This window comes from Coenobita brevimanus, chromosome 57, assembly GCF_032717465.1.
Source record: "Coenobita brevimanus isolate Jiangsu-jjx chromosome 57, ASM3271746v2, whole genome shotgun sequence".
NCBI classification, from domain to species: domain Eukaryota; kingdom Metazoa; phylum Arthropoda; class Malacostraca; order Decapoda; family Coenobitidae; genus Coenobita; species Coenobita brevimanus.
Genome location: NC_137010.1, coordinates 55,937,605 through 55,958,551, shown reverse-complemented (window position 1 = coordinate 55,958,551; position 20,947 = coordinate 55,937,605). Strand labels below are relative to the sequence as shown.

At 41.8% G+C, this 20,947-nt stretch overlaps 1 protein-coding gene across 1 annotated transcript in view; it reads left to right on the top strand.

Moving 5' to 3' along the window:
- Positions 1-20,947, top strand: part of LOC145402028 (acetylcholinesterase-like) — a 95,367-nt gene that overhangs the window by 32,569 nt on the left and 41,851 nt on the right. The window contains exons 8-16 of the mRNA XM_080274126.1: positions 2,223-2,372; positions 3,054-3,195; positions 4,656-4,841; positions 6,117-6,319; positions 8,098-8,248; positions 12,947-13,125; positions 15,056-15,212; positions 15,968-16,097; positions 18,341-18,458. Of these exons, the coding sequence (XP_080130252.1) occupies positions 2,223-2,372; positions 3,054-3,195; positions 4,656-4,841; positions 6,117-6,319; positions 8,098-8,248; positions 12,947-13,125; positions 15,056-15,212; positions 15,968-16,097; positions 18,341-18,458 (1,416 nt within the window). The remainder of the gene's footprint in view (positions 1-2,222; positions 2,373-3,053; positions 3,196-4,655; positions 4,842-6,116; positions 6,320-8,097; positions 8,249-12,946; positions 13,126-15,055; positions 15,213-15,967; positions 16,098-18,340; positions 18,459-20,947) is intronic.

Genomic DNA, 20,947 nt, shown 5'->3' with positions numbered 1-20,947 from the left:
TGCAAAATCTTGGATCAACCTGTCGAAGTCAGTCTCTGAGAATGTCATAGTCAATACTCATCAAGGCCAGGTGACTGAGCCTGTCATGACTCATTTAGTACGGAGTCTATTCTTGACGAGCATCACTTTACCGAATGAACGTTCTCAACAGTTTGTGACCATGAACGCCAAGTACTTCCGTAGCATTATCTCGACATTTGGAAACACACACACACACACACACACACACACACACACACATATATATATATATATATATATATATATATATATATATATATATATATATATATATATATATATATATTCTATCTATCTTTTGGGTCAGTGGCTGGCCGTTGATGACTGTACAATTCATCTGAAGAATAATAAACATATTAATTTCAACTTTTTGTTTATTTGTACAAGCATATGTTTGACAATTCGTGTTCCGTGGCAGACCAACTCCTGCATCTGCCTCACTGATTTGAAATGCTTTAGGAATTGCTGATTTTCTATCGGAATCATTCTAAACTACTTGCAAAAATTGGCAACGGACAAAAGTTCCAAAAAAGTCATTGACACAAAGAAACATTTATTTGGTTCATGAAATACGTGGAGGTCCCTGGTTGTGGAGGTCCCTGGTTAGGTCCCTGGTTGGGTCCCTGGTTATGGAGGTCCCTGGTTAGGTCCCTGGTTGGGTCCCTGGTTATGGAGGTCCCTGGTTAGGTCCCTGGTTATGGAGGTCCCTGGTTAGGTCCCTGGTTGTGGAGGTCCCTGGTTAGGTCCTTGGTTGTGGAGGCCCCTGGTTGTGGAGGCCCTTGGTTGTGGAGGTCCCTGGTAAGGCCCCTGGTTGTGGAGGGCCCTGGTTAGGCCCCTGGTTGTGGAGGCCCTTGGTTGTGGAGGCCCTTGGGCAACTGTTCGCTTGCCCATTCCTAAATCCGGCCATGGGTAGGATGGACAGTCGTAGCAATGCCCTTTTCTGCCACAGTGGTACGTAAAATAAGCTGCAAAATGGCGAAACCAGAGCCAATTAAAAAAACAGTAGAGCGCCGATAGAGTAAAAACAGTAGTGCCGATAGAGTTAAAACAATAGAGTGCCGATAGAGTACAAACAGTAGAGCACCGATAGAGTAAAAACAACAGTGCCGATAAAAACAGTAGAGCACCGATAGAGTTTTCATTGTACTTCGCCAGTTGTGTACTCTCTTAGATGGAATTGGGATGATAAACGTTTCTTTGACTGTGCTAAGATTCGTGGATAGCCCTTGAGGTTCATGAAAACATCTAATCTCTGCAGTTGGATAAGTACCCCTCAATCTAAAGGTAATCTCCAGGTGGACGTAAGATTTAAGTAAGATAATCGTATTCAAAGGGTCAAACTCTTCCTTACGGTGATGTACAGCCATGAGTAAAAGTTCCCTGACACTCCTCTGCCAGCATTGTCCTCCCTTCCATATTCCTCATTCCTCCCCAGACGCCAGACTATCCTTCCTTCTCATCTTCTTTTGTTGTGTATTTTGTTTTGCTATCACATAAAGAGTAGTTCATGTAACATCCAGATTTCTCATTCCTCCCCAAATTACAGCGTTCTTCCTCTTCATACTATTTTGTTGTATGCTTCTTACTAACATAAAACTAATAACACCTTCCCTATTCCTCATTCCCTCCCCAAACTACAGAGAAATCCTTCATATAACCTTTTGTTGTCTGTTTAATATTGCTGTCACATATAATTCATGTAACACTTTCCATATCCCTCATTCCTCCTTAAACGACAGAATATCCTTCCTTCACATATTCCATAGCTGCGTGCTTCATATTGCTGTCACATAAAAATAGTTCACGTAACCTTGTCCATTGCCACAGTCGTTGGAGATATATGGCCAAACTTTTTCACGTGGATGTATCTATTTTCTATCTGTGTATAGACATGCATGTAAGTTTCCTTCTTGGAGTGTCAGCTGAATGTTACGCTCTGAAACAACGAAACGAACCACACATTACCCGTTTCAGAGCACTATATTGGCCCGATCATGCATTCTGAAACAACGAGGCAAACACTCTGTAACACTGAAAGAACTCAACATTTCCCATTTCAGAGTTTGTTACTGGGGAAACAGGACATCAATCTGAAGCACTGAAATGAAGCACACATCTCCTATTTCAGAGTCCATAATCAGCCAAAACAACGCATCAAGCATTCTGAAGCACTGAAACGAACCGCACATCTCCCGTTTCAGAATCCAGTACCCGCTGAACCATGGTCGGGCGTGAGGGAGAGTTTCAACCCCCCAGTTTGTCCCCAGATCAACGTGCGGTCTTTTATGGCCGGAGGGGCAGAGATATCTGGGGAGGAGGACTGTCTTTACCTTCACGTCTACACACCCACGGTAGGTCAGGGGAGGGAGGGGCCGGTGGTCACTGTTTTCTTTATGGGCTCCTCTTTTTCGGCGAGTTTTGTCCTTTTCACAAGCCTGTTTTTGTCCTGTGTGGGTTCCGGAAAGGCGGGGATATCTGGGGAGGAGGATTGTCTTTACCTCCACGTCTACACACCCACGGTAGGTTCGGTGGTCAATGTTTTCTTTATGGGCTCCTTGTCTTTTTTACCAGCTTGTTTTTGTCCTGTGTGGGTTGCTCTGACGTTGCAGATTGTCGTAGAAATTTTTTGGATATTAAATTGACTCGCCCATACCCGCCATGAGATAAATAATAAGAGGGACGAGGTGTTTTTGGTGTAGGATGGACGCCATTGTTGTTGCGCATGGCAAAGTAGTGCCATCTGAATACACCATCATCTCTTAGGTTAGATGTGGTTAGTTTAATTCATTTGATTTTAATTCATTCATTTCTCTCATATTTTATTCACTTATTTTCCAACACTGTATTTGTTTATTTATTGGGTGGGATTCAAATTTGTTGCGCATGGCGAAGTAGTGCCGTCTGAACACGTCATCTCAGTTTGGTTAGATGTTGTTAGTTTAATTCGTTTAATTTCATTCATTTTTCCAACATTGTATTTATTCATTTGCTTATTGTATTCATTAATTTGCTTATTTATTCATTAGATGGAGGTTTCAAATTTGCCTGTCATGGTGTTCTTCCACGGGGGCGGGTTTGCGATGGGCGACCCTGACAGCGTAGGCGGGTCCCCGATGCCTCTGATGACCCGCGATGTGGTGCTGGTGTCTGTGCAGTACCGTCTTGGCCTCCTGGGTGAGCAGGTGTTAGAGGCCCTGTAATTTAATCTCTTGGCCATGTGGAGAGGATGGAGAGTGAGAGAATGACGAGGAGAGTGTATGTGAGTGAGGTGGAAGGGGAGGCCAAGGATGAGATGGAGGGATGGAGTGGAGAGGTATATGAGAGAGCGGGGTGTGATGTAGGAGCAGGGCAGTGAAATGGTGGGGGACAGGGCGACGTGGAGGCGATTTGTTTGTGCCCACCCCGTATAGGATTAAGGCTTCTGGCAATAGATGGATTGATATATATTTAATTCTCACTTACAGACCATCATCCATATACTCGTCGGTAAAGGAAGCACCCTGATACCTTTTTCGTAGTGATTTATTTTTCTTGCTACCCCTAAGCACCCTGATACCTTTTTCTTAGTGATTTATTTTTCATGCTACGACCTAAGCACCCTAATACCTTTTTCCTAGTGATCTGTTTTCCATACTACGCCTTTTTGGTCTCCTGTATGTTGTTTTTATCCTCTCACTACTAACACAGAAGGCGAAAATAGCACAATCTATCTACTACTATCTACTGCCAGACGATTTAATTCCGTAAGGGATGGCCACGAACAAATCGCCTTCATGTCGCCCTGTCCTCCGCCATTTCACTGCACAAACTATTATTAATGAGCTATATGCAAAAATAGGCTAACAAGAAAGGTGATTGGGGGCATCCTTAACTGGCGATAATACGGGAGGGTCACCAATTCAACCACCCAGGATGTGGTGCTGGGGTCACCGTAATGTCGACCTGGATTGCTTACTAACAGGGATGGAATAAAGAGGGATGGTGACTGGAACTATAGCCCTGGAAACTACTGGAACCGCTGGAAGACAGAGTGGAGACTGATTTTAGAAGCTTCGTGCCTCCTATGTACTTCTATGCATTCCTATGTACACTTCCTCTTTTCTTTCCTCTTCCTCAACTTCTTCTTGTCTACGAAGGATGAGGTTCTGCCAATAGTCTTGTTATCTGTACTTCCTATACACTGCTATGTACTCTTCCTATACACTGCTATGTACTCTTCCTATACACTGCTATGTACTCTTCCTATACACTCCTATGTACTCTTCCTATACACTCCTATGTACTCTTCCTATACACTCCTATGTACTCTTCCTATACACTCCTATGTACTCTTCCTATACACTGCTATGTACTCTTCCTATACACTGCTATGTACTCTTCCTATACACTGCTATGTACTCTTCCTATACACACTAGCTATGTACTCTTCCTATACACTGCTATGTACTCTTCCTATACACTGCTATGTACTCTTCCTATACACTGCTATGTACTCTTCCTATACACTGCTATGTACTCTTCCTATACACTGCTATGTACTCTTCCTATACACTGCTATGTACTCTTCCTATACACTGCTATGTACTCTTCCTATACACTCCTATGTACTCTTCCTATACATCTTAATTTCTCAGGGTTTTTGTCTACGGAGGATGAGGTTCTTCCCGGCAACCTAGGCGTCAAGGACCAGACCCTCGCCCTCCGCTGGGTGCGAGACAACATCTGCTTTTTTGGCGGCAACCCAGCTAAGGTCACCATCTTTGGCCAGAGTGCGGGGGGCGTCTCCGTTCACCTGCAGATACTCTCACCTTCGGCAGCAGGTGGGTAGGGTTTGTGTACACTCTGGTCACTCCAACTTGGCCTAGATTTGAAGACTTGAGAAATGAAGACATGATGAAGGCTCTGTACACTTTTATTCTTCTTGCACAAATATATCAAGAACTGCGACACAGAAATGATCATTGAACCCACACAGATCAGAGACATGGAATCACTCGTAAACCTTTATAAAATCAAAGTTATAACAGGGAAAGAGTCGTAAACATTTGTAAAATCAGCGTTACAGCAGAGGAAATTAGTGTAAAACTGTCTCTGAATCCTCAAGCACCAATTAATTATGATCTAGAATCTGTTGTAAACGTTTGTGTCTTTTGCTGCAGGGAACTGATTGTGATTATGTCTGAATCCGCAAACACCAAACAGTGTTGTGATGGGGAATGTCATAAATGCTCGTGAATCTCTCCCAGCAAGGAACTGATTGCATGACTCAACCCACAAACAAACACAGTTATGACTTGAAATCAGCCGTAAACATTTGTAAAATCTGTTAGAAGAGAGAATTGATATCAAAATGTCTCTGAATCCATAACACCCATCAGAGATACTACCTAGAGTCAGTAGTAAACATTTGTGAATCTCTGGCAACAAGTAATAGGAGCGTTCACAAACTCCCAGAAGTTGTCAATCTTCACCTGATAACTTAATCTGAAAAATTAAAATGCGGTCAACTAAACTACTGTTTTGTAAGTTTTTCCTTTAGCACTTCGTTCACAAGTTTATGAACATTTTTACCCAATAAAATGACGAAGAGAAGCTTCAGTATGATAAAATTGAAGGGTCGTTGAATTAATTAAACTAACCGTCTAAACCTCAGGACAAATGTTCCTCATAGCTTAAAACCGATTACTTATATTCCCCGTCATGTCTTTTAATATACCTAGTTTTAAGCAAATAAAACTTTCAGATACATATTGCTATATATAAGTCTAACAGGGAGCAGTTTGACTGCAAAATATGTATTAGAATCAGATCAAGATTGTAAGCACACGCCCTGCCAAGTTTGGTTGTCTTCCTGGAAACATCGGTACTTCGGATTTCGGTCGGCAGCCTTGTCTTCCAAATCAGATTACCCGACGATCGCTGGCAACTCCTACGTTTGTGAACGCACCCATTGACTGTAAATGTCTCTCAGTCCACAAACACAAATCAGAGTTATGACCATGCAATCAGTGGAAAACGTTTGTGAATCTCTCCTTAGGTTTATTCCAGAGGCCCATTGCGCAATCAGTGGAAAACGTTTGTGAATCTTTCCTTAGGTTTATTCCAGAGGGCCATAATGCAGTCTGGAAATATCTTGTGTCCCTGGGCTCTACGGAGCGACCACAGGAAGATGGCGGCTGTCGTTGCTCGCAATCTGGACTGCCAAGGACAAACGGAGCCCCTGGACAGCCATGCACTCCTCTCCTGTCTGCAAGAAGCACCTGTCAACAAACTTGTACTGGCACAGACACCGGGAGAGGTACAGTTACCATCAAAAGTCATCGCCTCCCTTGTTTCTCCACTGGGATCAAGACTAATCACTTTTTGTATTCCTCTCTCCACCAGTGGTGCAGTGCTGTCGGAGCTCACCGGAGCGCGCGCCGCTCCGGCACCTCAAAATTGGACAGTTCTTCATGAGGAATGTTTCTCCTATGAACAAATATAATCATGAAAAACAAATTGGTTAACACCAAAATGAGATTAATTTTGTAATTAATATTGGAATGATAATTTTTCATGCCAAGTAATTTGTACACTTTAATTACTTGACAGGTAATATTGTAATCATGAGCATAACGTACATGTGCCTACACTAACACGTACACTTTCGGTGTACCGTTGCCTTCTCTCGCACTCGCAGAGTGAGGCAAAGAGTTGCCAATTTAAGTGTTTTTTCGCCGCTAGGTATTTACCGATTTTTAGCGTTAGATAATTTTTTTTTTTTTTTCATTTTGGGTGGCTAAACAGCAAATGGGCTAAAACATATCTTATTTTTCTTAGGTAGCACTTGTTAGCTTCGATTCACAAACATTTTTTTTATATTTAGTGATTTTTAAAATTTAGCACAAATCTAATAATGACAATATTTTATGCTACATGTTGGGGGTTGCATTCACGACCCCATTGGTATATTATATATATATATATATATATATGTTGTGTGTGTATGTGTGTAATTCACCGGGTCGGTCAGGATCACTTGATGGTCGTGATCGTCAGCTTTTACCCTCCCGGAAGGGAGCCGAGAGCTCATATAGTCCGATCTAAGGGCAAGGCTGTGACCTTCACACACGCACACATCCGTCCCCATGCTCAAGGGGGACAGTAACCACCCACTTCGTCAGTGAAACTTTTCGCAACCTGAGCGAGGCGCGAACTCCCGTCCACCAGTTGGCAAGCGAGAGCGTTACCACTGCACCAGCGAGTGTGTGTGTGGGGGGGGGTGCGTGTATGTATGTATGACATTGAAAACAAATATTATTGTCACTGGTTTATACGAGTTCCGGCACCCTGAAATTTGGCACTGCAACACTGCTCTCTACGGGCTTTGAAAATTAGTTTGGATATTCTGAAGCAACCGACACTAATTATTTAATCACAGGATTACAAATGAAGGAATGAGAGGAAGGATGGGACTTGAATGCACTAATGTTGTGATGGGAAGGGGTAGAGTGAGATGGTTTGGGCATGTGGAAAGGATGAAGGATGACAATTTGGTGTGAAGGGTGAGAGGTATGAACGTTGAGGGTAGAGTTGAGAGGTAGACTGAAGAAGACCTGAGATGAAGTTACAGTGTAACCTCATGGATATAAGGGACTGAATAGAGAGGCTGCTGGAGATCGAGCAGGGTGGAGAGCTGCCATTAGGTGACCAAGGCCGTTGTATGCAAGTTGGAGCCTTTATAAGAGATAATAAACAAAACAAATCAGTATTATCAGTGTATCTTGTTGCAGAGTCATTTATTACCAAAGTTACAGAGAAAGAAGCAGAGGCGGCAGGATATGTTATTATATGGATAGTAATGCTCAACCACCATTCTTGTGCACTATCATTCTTTGCGGAAAACACACACACACACACACACACACACACACACACACACACAAAGCTCTATGATATCCAGAAAAAAAAAATGCAGTAAAGTGAGCTTATAACAAAACAACCTGATAAGTGTATGGAAAAAAAAAAACAGCGAAGCAATGTAGAATGAAACGAATAAAACCCATATTTGTTGACATAACACCAGCCCCTCCTCAGACCCTGGGCTACTTTCCGTTCTACATGGTGCCGAGGGTCGACGGGGACTTCCTGCCAGACCATCCTGCCGTTCTGCTTCGTGACGGTCGCTACAACAAGGTGGACATCATATCAGGGGTCAATGAACACGAAGGGATGGTCGTTGCTGTCAGTAAGTTTGAGCTGCGTTTTGTTTATACTCCCAGGCCTCTATGACTCGCTCTCAGCTAGATATTATGTTCACTTTCACTAACAGTTTGTAGATTCTCATTTCCTTTTGATAACCATACACCCTCATCAGTCTCCTGCATTTCATTTTTAAAAACACTGAGAGGCAAATTGTCATCACTGTCGCTTCCCTCACTCATAGGTTTGTCTAATTCAGTTTCTAAAATTATACCATAATAGTATTTTCTCCTCCATGGCTTTCTAACTTTGTCCCCTCCTAAATTCTTTTCCATCTGCACCACATCCAAGTTCATCAGTAGCCACAACATTTCTTGATGATCCTCCCACTTAACCCAGACATCCATCTTTTTCGGATCTTCTTATGACTCAACGTTGCTCTTCTTGTACTTCAGTCTATAAGTATAGGGGAAAAAAAAAGAATTATTAACTTTAAACCTATTGTGTTATTGTATTTTAAAATATGTAAATAACAAACACAATATATAGACTGTTGTTTTGGGGTGAGGCGTATGTCAAAATCATCAGTAACAGAATAACTTGATCACTAGGACAAACAGGCGTATCTTGACATTCGCTCAGTTACCTTGTTAATGTTGATCGTTTAGTATCGTGACTAATAGGTGTATCTCAAGTTGCGCCATTATGTCATGAGACTGTTCTTTTTTTTAGAGATACGTCGACACTCATACCTGCCATATCTCACTAACCAGGTATGCTACAGGTTCACCACTTTTTGACATTATAGAGCTTACTACAAGGAACATCATAGTGGTTATAACTCAATTTGCCTTTTTTTTTTTTTTTTTTTTTTTTTTTTTTTTTTTTTGATATGCCCATTCGACTTGGTAGTGACGCTGTAAATTATGTTGTCCTTTTAACACTTACGCACCTTTAACTCATTTGAAGCAAAATAAAATTGTGTGGAGGCAGCTGGGATAGATTACAAGAGCTGTTCCGTCCTTGAGGGTGCTAATGATATCAACAGTAAGATAGGATTCTGACCCACACATCCAGACTTCATTGTTGCCACTAGACAGCTGTGTTTACTTTTGGAGAAGCGCTTCGAGGTACGGGAGTTAGATATCGCCTTCCTATTAATTCCCTCACTCTAAAAACCTGTGCTGAACTGAAATTGGTACTGGAAAGGATAAAAAACCATGTCGTTGGAATGAAGGGGTGAAGTGAGGACTGCTTTCATAGCCTGTATCAAAACTCGACAATCTTCAGCCAGAATTGAGTACACCCACCTTCCTTGCTTTTCATTTTCCCCCCCAACCGAAAGAGGGTACCCTTCCTTATCATACTTTTTTTTTTTTGCGTGTTTCTACTGACCATACACACACACACACACACACACACACACACACACACACACACACACACACACACACACCGAATGAAATAGTGTGTCCCAAAACAATTCATAAATTTAAGGAGATGTATGATGGAAATGGTTTAAGATGCGGGACAGTACGAGCTTGACTCATTCCTGTAAAGATACAAGTAGGTAAGAACAATTAGGTAAGAAAACACACACACACACACACACACACACACACACAGAAGAGGACAAGAAGAAATTTTTTTACAAAGTAATAGGATTGCAGGTACGAAAGTGGTACACAAACAGGATGGAAGAAAAAGGAGGAAGTTAGTAGAACCATGTCATGACAAGTATATAAACAAGATGATAAAGTTGATGTACTCAAATGTGGATGGAATGGTATCTAAATTACTAGAGATGAATGATTATGTCAGAGAAAATGAACCACAAATAATATGCCTAACTGAGACAAAATTAACACCAAGGATATCCAATGACATACTAAACTTAGAGGAATACAATATATGGAGAAGAGACAAATTTAAAAAAAGGAGGAGGAATTATAATATTAACTAAGAAAAATCTAAAAGTCGAGGAAATAAAACTAGATATACCATCACAAGTAGAACTGATTGCAGTAGAGATCGACACATCTGAAGGTAAAGTAATTGTAGCCAATTTGTACATGCCACCCAGATCAAACACATGGGAAAGAGACGAATATGAGGACCTGGCAGAGAGTACAATTCAGAGTATAAGATCCTTGCTACATAAAATGGAAGAGAAATCGGAAAGAATTATACTAACTGGGGACTTCAATACAAATATAAATTGGAGTACTCTAGATATAAATAGCCAAGAAAGCTGTTGGGACCAAAAGCTCCTGGATCTCGTACAAGAGTTTTTCTTAACGCAACATGCGAGGGAAACCACTAGAAAAAGAGGACTTGATGTACCTTCAGTGCTAGATCTAATATTTACTAGGCAAGAAAATGACATTGACAGTTTAATATATCACCCTCCACTCGGCAAAAGCGATCATGCAGTACTAAATTATAACTTCAGGATAGCATATGACATAGTAAACAGCAATGACAGTTACAAAAAGAGACTAAACTATAAAAAGGGAAATTATCAAGACCTAAAGAAGTACTTCTTAGAAGTTGATTGGGAAAATGAGCTTAGAGGACAAGATTTAAATGCTGTATATAAAAAATTTTGTGAATTTTATGAAATAGGAGTCCAGAAGTACATCCCACAGCACAAAGAAGTAGATAAGAAAATACAGAAATGGTTCATTACAGAATGTAAAAAATCAAAAGAAAGAAGAGATTTGTTGTGGAACAGATACAGAAGACACAATAGTGAAAGGGCGTATAATAATTACAAACAGGCAAGAAACGACTATACAAGAATAAGGAGGGAAGCCCAAAAACAGTTTGAGGAGGATATAATAAATAAAAGTAGTGATCAACCAAAGCTGTTTTACAGCTATATCAGAAGCAAAACCAAAGTAAAAGATATAATACAATCCATCACGGAGGAGGGAATCACTTATACACAAGAGAAAGATATTTGTGAAGCACTAAATAAGAATTTCCAATTAGTTTTTACAGAAAAAATTTTTGAGAGGGAATATGTGGAACACGCATGTCCACACATACTACCAGATATACAAATAGCAGAAAAAGTAATACAGGAGGAGTTAAGTAGACTAGACAGAGGAAAAGCAAGTGGTCCTGATGAAATTTCATGTTGGGTGTTACGAGAATGTGCAAAGGAGTTAAGTAAACCATTATTTTTAATTTTAAAGAAATCCTTGAGTCAAGGGAAACTACCTGATATTTGGAAAAAAGCAAATATAGTCCCCTTATTCAAGAATGGAAATAGACAAAATCCTCTCAGCTACCGACCAGTATCACTGACCAGTGTTGTAAGCAAGGTATTAGAAAAACTTATAAGAAAAGTTTGGGTAAATCATCTAGAAGAACACAGGATGATAACAGAAAGACAGTTTGGCTTCAGAAAAGGAAAATCATGTGTTACTAATCTGTTGAGCTACTATGACAGAGTAACAAACACAATACAGGAAAGGGAAGGATGGGTGGACAGTATCTATTTAGATTTCAAGAAAGCTTTTGACACAGTACCACACCAAAGACTTTTATGGAAGCTGTACCATCAAGGAGGAATTCGAGGCAAACTGTTTTGTTAGATGCAAGACTTTCTCATAAAAAGAGAAATGAGGACAGTACTAAGAGGAAACTACTCATCATGGAAAGAAGTGACTAGTGGAGTACCACAGGGTTCGGTGCTGGCACCAATCATGTTTCTAGTGTACATAAATGATATAAACAGTAACACTGGAAATGAGAGCTATCTGAATATGTTTGCAGATGATGCAAAAATACAAAGGAGAATTACTAGCACAGACTCTTGTAGGGAGCTACAAGAAGAATTAAATAAACTTTATGAATGGAGTAGTACATGGCAAATGGAATTCAATGTGGACAAGTGTCATGTAATCAAGTTTGGTAAAAGTGGAAAAAGACCTGATTGGGATTATAAGTTAGGAAATAAAACCCTATACACATCAGAAAGAGAGAAAGACCTAGGTGTGATTATCAATAACAGACTATCTCCGGCTGACCACATCAGCTAGAAGGTACGGAACATGTATACACTGCTTGCAAATATGAGAATAGCATTCACATACATAAATGAAGACATGCTAAGAAGGATAATAACATCATTCATTAGACCAACCCTGGAATATGCATCAATAGTCTGGAGTCCTCATCTCAAAAAGCATATAGACAAGATTGAAAAAGTCAAAGGGCCGCTACAAGATGGATACCAAGCTTAAGGGACCTAAGCTACGAAGAAAGACTAAATAAACTGAATCTACCAACACTACAGGAGAGAAGGAAAAGAGGTGACATGATAATGCTATATAAGTGCATATCAGGAAAGGAGAAAATAGACATAAATGATTACTTAACATATGGAGAAGCATCAGCAAGAGGACACTGCAAAAAACTGCACAAGAAGAGAGGTGATAAAGACGTAAGGAAATTCAGTTTCCCAAACAGAGCAATTGATCAATGGAATGCACTACCGAATGAAATAGTGTGCGCCAAAACAATTCACAAATTTAAGGATATGTACGATAAATATGGTCTAAGACACGGGACAATACGAGCTTGACTCATTCCTGTAAAGATACAATTAGTTAAGAACAATTAGGTAAGAACACACACACACAAGAAGAATCAGTGAATTTTTGCTCGTGGCTGAACATCCATGAACTCCCATTCTCTAACGCCTTCTCCCATACATTGCGTTGGGTGAGAACAGCCCTGGTGCTCACTGCAGAGGGCCAGCGCCTGAGGGAAGACTTCGGCACCCTGGCACCCATTGTGGTAGGCGTGGACGAGGAGAAGGAGAAGGCGTACCTGGCCAACAGAATCTTCTATCACTACCTACAGACCGACCAACATAACTTCTCCGATCACAACGCTGCGGCCATCGAGAGAGTGTGTATGGTGGTTGTGTGTGGCATCAGTTCCATTGTGTGTACCTTTGTTGTGTTGTGTGTACTTTTGTTATGCTGTGTGTACCTTTGTTATGCTGTGTGTACCTTTGTTGTGCTTTGAATTGCATCAGTTCCATCGTGTGTACCTTTGTTATGCTGTGTGTACCTTTGTTGTGCTGTGTGTACCTTTGTCGTGCTGTGTGTTGCATCAGTTCCATTGTGTGTACCTTTGTTGTGCTGTGTGTACCTTTGTTGTGCTTTGTGTTGTATCAGTTCCATCATGTGTACCTTTGTTGTGCTGTGTGTACCTTTGTTGCGGTGTGTGGTGCATCAGTTCCATCGTGTGTACCTTTGTGTTGCATCAGTTCCATCGTGTGTACCTTTGTGTTGCATCAGTTCCATCGTGTGTACCTTTGTGTTGCATCAGTTCCATCGTGTGTACCTTTGTGTTGCATCAGTTCCATCGTGTGTACTTTTGTGTTGCTTCTTCTATCACTACATACGGACGGACCAACAGAAATTTTTAGACCGCAGAAGTGTGGCCATTTTGAACTCTCTTCCATTGTACTGCCTCGCGCGTTGTACTGTCTCTCGCAGTGTACCGTCTCCCGCGTTGTACTGGCTCTCGCATTGTACTGTTTCTCGCATTGTACTGGCTCTCGCGTTGTACCGTCTATCGCATTGTACTGTCTCTCGCGTTTTACCGTCTCTCCCATTGTACTGTCTCTTGCATTGTACTGTCTCTCGCGTTGTACTGTCTTTCGCATTGTATTGTTTCTCGCATTGTACTGTCTCTCGCATTCTACTGTCTCACACGTTTCATTCCATCACCCTTCGCTAATTTGAATATCTCCGTCTCCTCTGTCACTCTCCGGGGACGGGCCAAATTCTAGGAAAGGCCCTTGAATTACTGGGTACCCTTCCTGCACTGTCTGTCACCTCAATTTCATCGTGTGCGCCTTCAGTGACACATCAGTTTGCCTTTTACTCAACAGATTATTTCTCATTCTCTTCTGTCACTAACTGGACACACACACACACACACACACACACACACACACACACACACACACACACACACACACACACACACAGAAATCTTGGTATCTGATGCTGAGGCCATCTTCACACACACACACACACACACACACACACACACACACACACACACACAGATATCTTGGTATCTGATGCTGAGGCCATCTTCAAAAGTGGGAACTGTCATATCTGTTATACTAATTCCATCGCCCTTTATCACGCACTAAAACTGCATGATTCACAGTGTTTTTGCACTTAAATAAAGAGGGCACGGTACCTATACTAAGCTATTTGTTGTGTTCTCTCTGTTGTCTTTTATTTAGCATCGTAATCTTTCTGTTTACAACGGTATGTCCAGCGAGAAAGTGGGTATCTTTGTTGTCCTGTTATGTGAATTTTGTCTTTTATCCATCATATTTTCTTGAGTTACGAGGCTGCATCCAAAAAGAAAGAGGGCACCTTTGCGGAATGGAATACAGAAGGTCGTCCTGGGTTCGATCGGTTAAGGATACGACACTAAAATCCGTGATCTATGTGGCAAGAACTTCATATTTACTCCTCCTTGGCAGCTTCTCTTGCACATTACGCTTTTGTATCTTCTCATATCGTTCTTAATTTCAACATAGTTTGCATCAATAACACGGAAGGGGTTAGTGAGGTTTAATGTACGGAGTAAACCCCTGAGGAAGAGGTGTTACCAAATCTAAAAAGCCACAAGAACGACCACAATTCTCACCTCCTTTCACAGGTGGGAGGCGACCTGTTGTTCAACCACTCTGCATCAGTAACACGGACGGGGTTACTGAGGTTTAATGTACGGAATAAACCGCTAAGGAAGAGGTGCTGCAAAATCTACAAAGCCACAAAAGAGACCATAATTCTCGTTTTCACAGATGGGAGGCGACCTGCTGTTCAACCATCCACACGACATCGCTTCTCTCTTCCACGCCAGGGACGAGGCCAACGGCAAGAAGGTGTTTTTGTACGAATTTGGCCACCGGGGACAATACTCCTTCGCCGACCTGCACAACAAGTCACCAAATAAGAACTGTACGTGCGTTAAGACAAAGTAGAATAATGGCGCACGGCAGTAGGTCACCAAATATGAAGTGTACGTGCGTTAAGACAAAGTAGTGTAATAGTGCACGGCAGCAGGTCACTAAATAAGAAGTGTATGTGCGTTAAGACAAAGTAATATAATGGTGCACGGTACAGACCCTTGTTTAGTTGAATGTGTGTTTATTTTGTACTTCTTTCAATGGTGCTGTCAGTTTAAACTTCCTTCTGTACGGACTGCATGATGTGTATTTATCCTTCCTGACGATAACACACATACACACAGAATTTACGTTTTTCACAACTGTACTTTTTTCTGTTTTTGTTCTTGTATCTGTATCTGTCGCTTGTGACATGCCATATATAGTCTCACTTTAGTTTATTAAGTTGCAACGCCATTGAAAACAGTGCCAGGTGAGGGTACTGTTAGCTGTAGCGGCATTTAAAACCTCAGGTGAGCGATTTCTCTGATTTTTCGATGTTTCTCATAAAAAGCGGAGGCTTGAGGCAAAAAAATATATATATATAAAATAAGTAAAATATGTCGGGTTTTGGGGGTGAGTTTTGTAATAAATTAGTCAGTACGGGGCGGGTTAATGTCTTCGTCCACAGAACTTGGTATACTGTCTTTTTTTAACTCTGAAGTTGGTATCAGTTAACTATAAAACGTCGGTGCCGCTCAAACTTTAAACTAAACAACAGTTAGTCTTCGCTCGTCAAAGTGTTCATTAAATGTTCAACGATTTCAGGGATCAGCCACGGCGATGAGGTCCAGTACTTGTTCAACGACACGTACCACCAGCCAGCCCTGACGCGGAATGACGACCTGGCGTTGAGGGACATAATGCTGCGCCTGTGGACCAACTTTGCCACCACTGGGTACGCAAGCTTCCTAACACCTCTCCCCTAGCAATTTATTTTTGGATATCCGTTTGTACGTTATTTGTGAAGGGTTTGGCGATATTGGAAGGATTTATGCTCCCTAACACCTCTTCCTTAGCGATTTATTTTGGATATGGTTGGATAATATCCGTTTGTACATTATTAAGAAGGGTATGGCGATACTGGAAGGATTTATGCACTCTAACACATTTTCCTTAGCAATTTAATTTTGGATATGGTTGGGTAATATCCGTTTGTACGTTATTTGTGAAGGGTTTGGCGATATTGGAAGGATTCATGCTCCCTAACACCTCTTCCTTAGCGATTTATTTTTGGATATGGCTGGTTAATATCATTTTGTATGATATTTATGCAGAATATGGCGTTATTGGAAGGATTTATGGAACATAAGAGGACAGTCAGCGTAATAAACAAAATAAATTGCTTAGGAAAAAGTGTTAGGGGGCTTCCTTATCCGACAAGAATTCGGACCAAGAAGATTTAGGATCGTAATTCTTAATAGTTTTGGATATTTCGTAACTCCCCTTCCTTGGCGATTAATTCTGCTCCTTAATGCTCCTTTTGTAAGTGATGCAAACTGAACCGACATCATCACGAAAGGAACGACATACAAGAGCATTTTGAAGTGTAGGATGGAAAATAAATCGGAAAGGAAGAGGTGCTACGAATACGCCCCCCAGCCCCTCCATTACTAGAAGCAAATCTCTCTCCAGCACCTAATCTAATCTAATCCAACTTAATCTAACTTAATCTAACTTCAACTAACCTCCTGCTGACTGGCCAGGGATGGGATTCTTTCAGCATATTGACGATTGAGTTCCCGATGTAATATAATTTTTTTTTATGCAAGCAGAATTAGACATGATAAGATTTAATGGTTTTATCCTTATTTACACACACACACACACACACACGACATGGCAAGATTTAGTATTCTTTTTACTTTTATTTACACACACACACACACACACACACACACACACACACGAGAAGTCTTCGGCCACTGGCTTCGCTAAAATCCGTAACAGTAGCAAAAAAACGCCCCCAAATGGCAAAAAGCGCTACTTTCCTGATCAAGTCTTATTCAGCTTTGCCGTTACACTTTCCTCAGTTCGTGGGTCAATGGATCACTGCTATTGGGAGCATTGAAATCTCCTATCATTCGCCTACAGGACTAATATTTTCACACAGCTAGAAGCCAAACTGGACTGGATTATTTATGGATTTATTTTTTGCTACAGGCACACTCCAGAAAATCCATAACAACATTTGCTTTTGGGATTTACTGATATTACCGTTTTTGTGTGTTGTTGTGCAGTGTTTGCGTTACGGACAGACATACAGGCACATATAAAGACGAAATTAAGATTATAGAATTAGACTGGCAGATAGGTAGATAGATATACAGATAGTTATATAGATGTACAGTCGTGGACAAAAGTATCGTTCCACCTTTGTGTCCAAAAATTATGAAACAATTCCGTAAGATTCTGACAAATTTACTGCGGTCCGAAGAATCTATTACTGGGTTTCAAATGTCGTCATTCAGTGTCTCTTTGCTTTTCGTCATGAAGTGGATCGGTATTTATGGCCGCGACTGTACAAGTTACTCCCAACAGGTTATCGATTGTCGAGAGTTCAAACCCTTACCTGCATCTCTCTCCCTTGACCTAAGATGACCTATGACCTCTAGCCTAACCCAACCTGTCCTGACCTACCTAAGCAACCTAACCTAAACAAGCCAACCTAACCCAGCCCAACCCCAGCTCTCACGCCCCAATCTAACCTACCCCAACCCAACCCCAACTCTCACCCCCCAACTCTCACCCCCCAATCTAACCTACCCCAACTCTCTTCCCCCTGTCTAACCTACCCCAACCCAACCCCAGCTCTCACCCCCCAATCTAACCTACCCCAACCCAACCCCAGCTCTCACCCCCCAATCTAACCTACCCCAACCCAACCCCAGCTCTCACCCCCCAATCTAACCTACCCCAACCCAACCCCAGCTCTCACCCCCCAATCTAACCTACCCTAACCCAACCCCAGCTTTCACCCCCCAATCTAACCTACCCTAACCCAACCCCAGCTCTCACGTCCGTGTCTAACCTACCCCAACCCAACCCCAGCTCTCACGTCCCTGTCTAACCTACCCTAACCCAACCCCAACTCTCTTCCCCCTATCTAACCTACCCTAACCTACCTTGAACCCCCCCCAGGAACCCCACCCCCGACTGGTCTCTGGGCTTCAAATGGACACCCACCACGTCCCCCTTCCTCCCCCACTGCCTCAGCCTCACCCCCGCCGCCACCATGAAGGCCTGCACAAAAGATAGGGTAAGTTGAACTCTTATCTATCTATCTATCTGTCTATCTATCTTTCTATCTATTGCCAGGCGCCTTAATCCCGTTGGAGGTGGTCACAAACAAATCGCCTCCATGCCGCCCTGTCCCCCGCCATTTCACTGCCCTCCCCCAGCTCACACCCCTCTCTCTCATATACCCCTCCGCTCCATTCCTCCATCTCATCCTAACTTGGCCTAAAATTATCATCTTTCCATCATGAATGCTGAGTTGTAATAATAGATGAGCACTAGAATATGATGCTAGTAACGAAGAAGTGCTATGGAATGGATGCGAAGCCGTCCCCAGAGTACGCGAAAATTGAGAGGCGTAAAATATGGACCACCCTGTACACAGCAATGAATAAATCAGTTTAGGAGAGCAATGAAGTTAATCAAAATCAGTACAAATAAGGAACGTTTCTCGTTCCTATTTTCTATATTACAGGGGAGACTATTTAATTAGGAGAAATACACTAAGGTGGTTTGGACGTGTGGGGAGAATGAAGAGTGAAAGACTGACTAAGAAGGTGTATGTAGGTGAAGTGGAACGAGAGAGGGAAAGGCCGAGGATGAGGTGGAGGGATGGAGTTGAGAGGTACATGAGGGATGGGGATGTGAGCTGGGGGGAGGGCAGTCAAATGGTGGGTGACAACGACTTGGAAGCGTTTTGTCTGCGGTTACCCTTTGCGGGATTAGGGATTCGGGCAATAGATAGATAGATAAATAATGATGTAAGTAGATAAATATATGTATAAATAATAGTGTAAATAAATAAATAAACAAGTAATGATATAAATAAGATACTCAAAGTTATCAGCAAGAGTCCACATCCCGTTTTCTTTGTTGCAGTCAAGGCGTTTTGTAAGTGAGCTGCCAACACTACAGAACATGTTGTTGTACCCGGAGAAATACAACGCCTCTGACAACATTGCTGACACCAGTGACAACAATATCTGTCATTAGTGATTCTGCTAACACCACTACTACCATCACTACCACTACCACCATCACTACCACTACCACCATCACTACCATTGTAACACCATCACTACTACCACCACCATTACTACCACTACCACCATCACTACCACTACCACCATCACTACCACTGCCACCATCACTACCACTACTACTAACACCATCACTACTACTACCACTACCACCATCACTACTACCACCACCACGACCACTACCAACATCAATGTCACGTTACTACAGCTACGATAACCACTGCTACCACCACAACTACCACCATCACTCTCTTACCACCAGCCTCTCTGTTTATATTACTTCCACCACTACTACCACCACAAAGTCACCTTCATTACTACATACTACCGACCCTATCATCACCACTACCACCAGCGTCATGTCTCAGGTGATTTGTATTGCTGACACCATTGCCAACGGTTGTCACAGTCTCCTTGCTGATCCATAGCCCTGCCAACACTACCACCAGCACTATTATAAAGTAAATAAGTACATAAGTAATAACAGAAATATGTAGTGAAGGGATGAATAAGTGTTGATGTAAAATACTGAGAATAAATGTGAAGGAAGCTTATGCATTTCTGTTTACTGCGACGCCTCTTCACACTTTTTATTATTATTATTATTATTATTATTATTAATATTATTATTATTATTGTTATTATTATTTGCATACTGAGTTCCATTAAGCTGCTGACTCTATGAATTGAAGAGATCAGATACAGCCTTTACTGATCCCTCTACTGCTTCACGCTTATCACAACTTGGAAAAAAGTGAATCGTTTTTGTTCTTGCACAACCCAGGTTTTTCTAAGCAGACCCGTTGACCGCAGGTAAGTAACAGCCCCCATGGTACTGTCCTGAAGATTCCGTATTCTGGTGATGTGCTTTCGTCTTTTGCGTGAACTCTGGAACTGTCTCCCTCTGTCTATTTCCTGCTTCCTATGATCTCAGTCTCTCAAACGCAGTGTGTACAGGCATCTCAAAATGAACGGATCTTGAATTTGGCTCTCTTTTGTATTGTTTTTGTTATTTTTCTTGGAGGGAACGGTTTGCGGGCTCCTGGCCTTTGGTTCCTTCTTTCTTACATAAATAAAAAATAATGCTGTACAGTGTTTCATGATGTGTGTCGTGTGGGTATAATCAACAAGTGGCCACAAGTCCTCTGCGGCTCCACTAAACCTAGATCTAAGCTTGCAGGTCAGAAGGGCTGGGTGAAGAGGTGACCTAAGCCTAGCAAGTCCATCAGCTTAGTTTAATGCTACCTCTGATGGCTGGATGTCATGGATGGGGCTGGGGAGGCTTGGAGTATATTGCTGTGTGCGTGAAATGAATGTGTAAGTATTTATTCATTGTGTAGGAATGTCTGGAGGTGGGATGTTACTGAAGAAGGTCTGGTAATGTTTGTATGGGGATGAGGTGATGGGCATAGTTGCATTGTGTGGTTTTGCAACTTAATGACGAGAGCGTTGCATTTTGTCAATCTGCAAC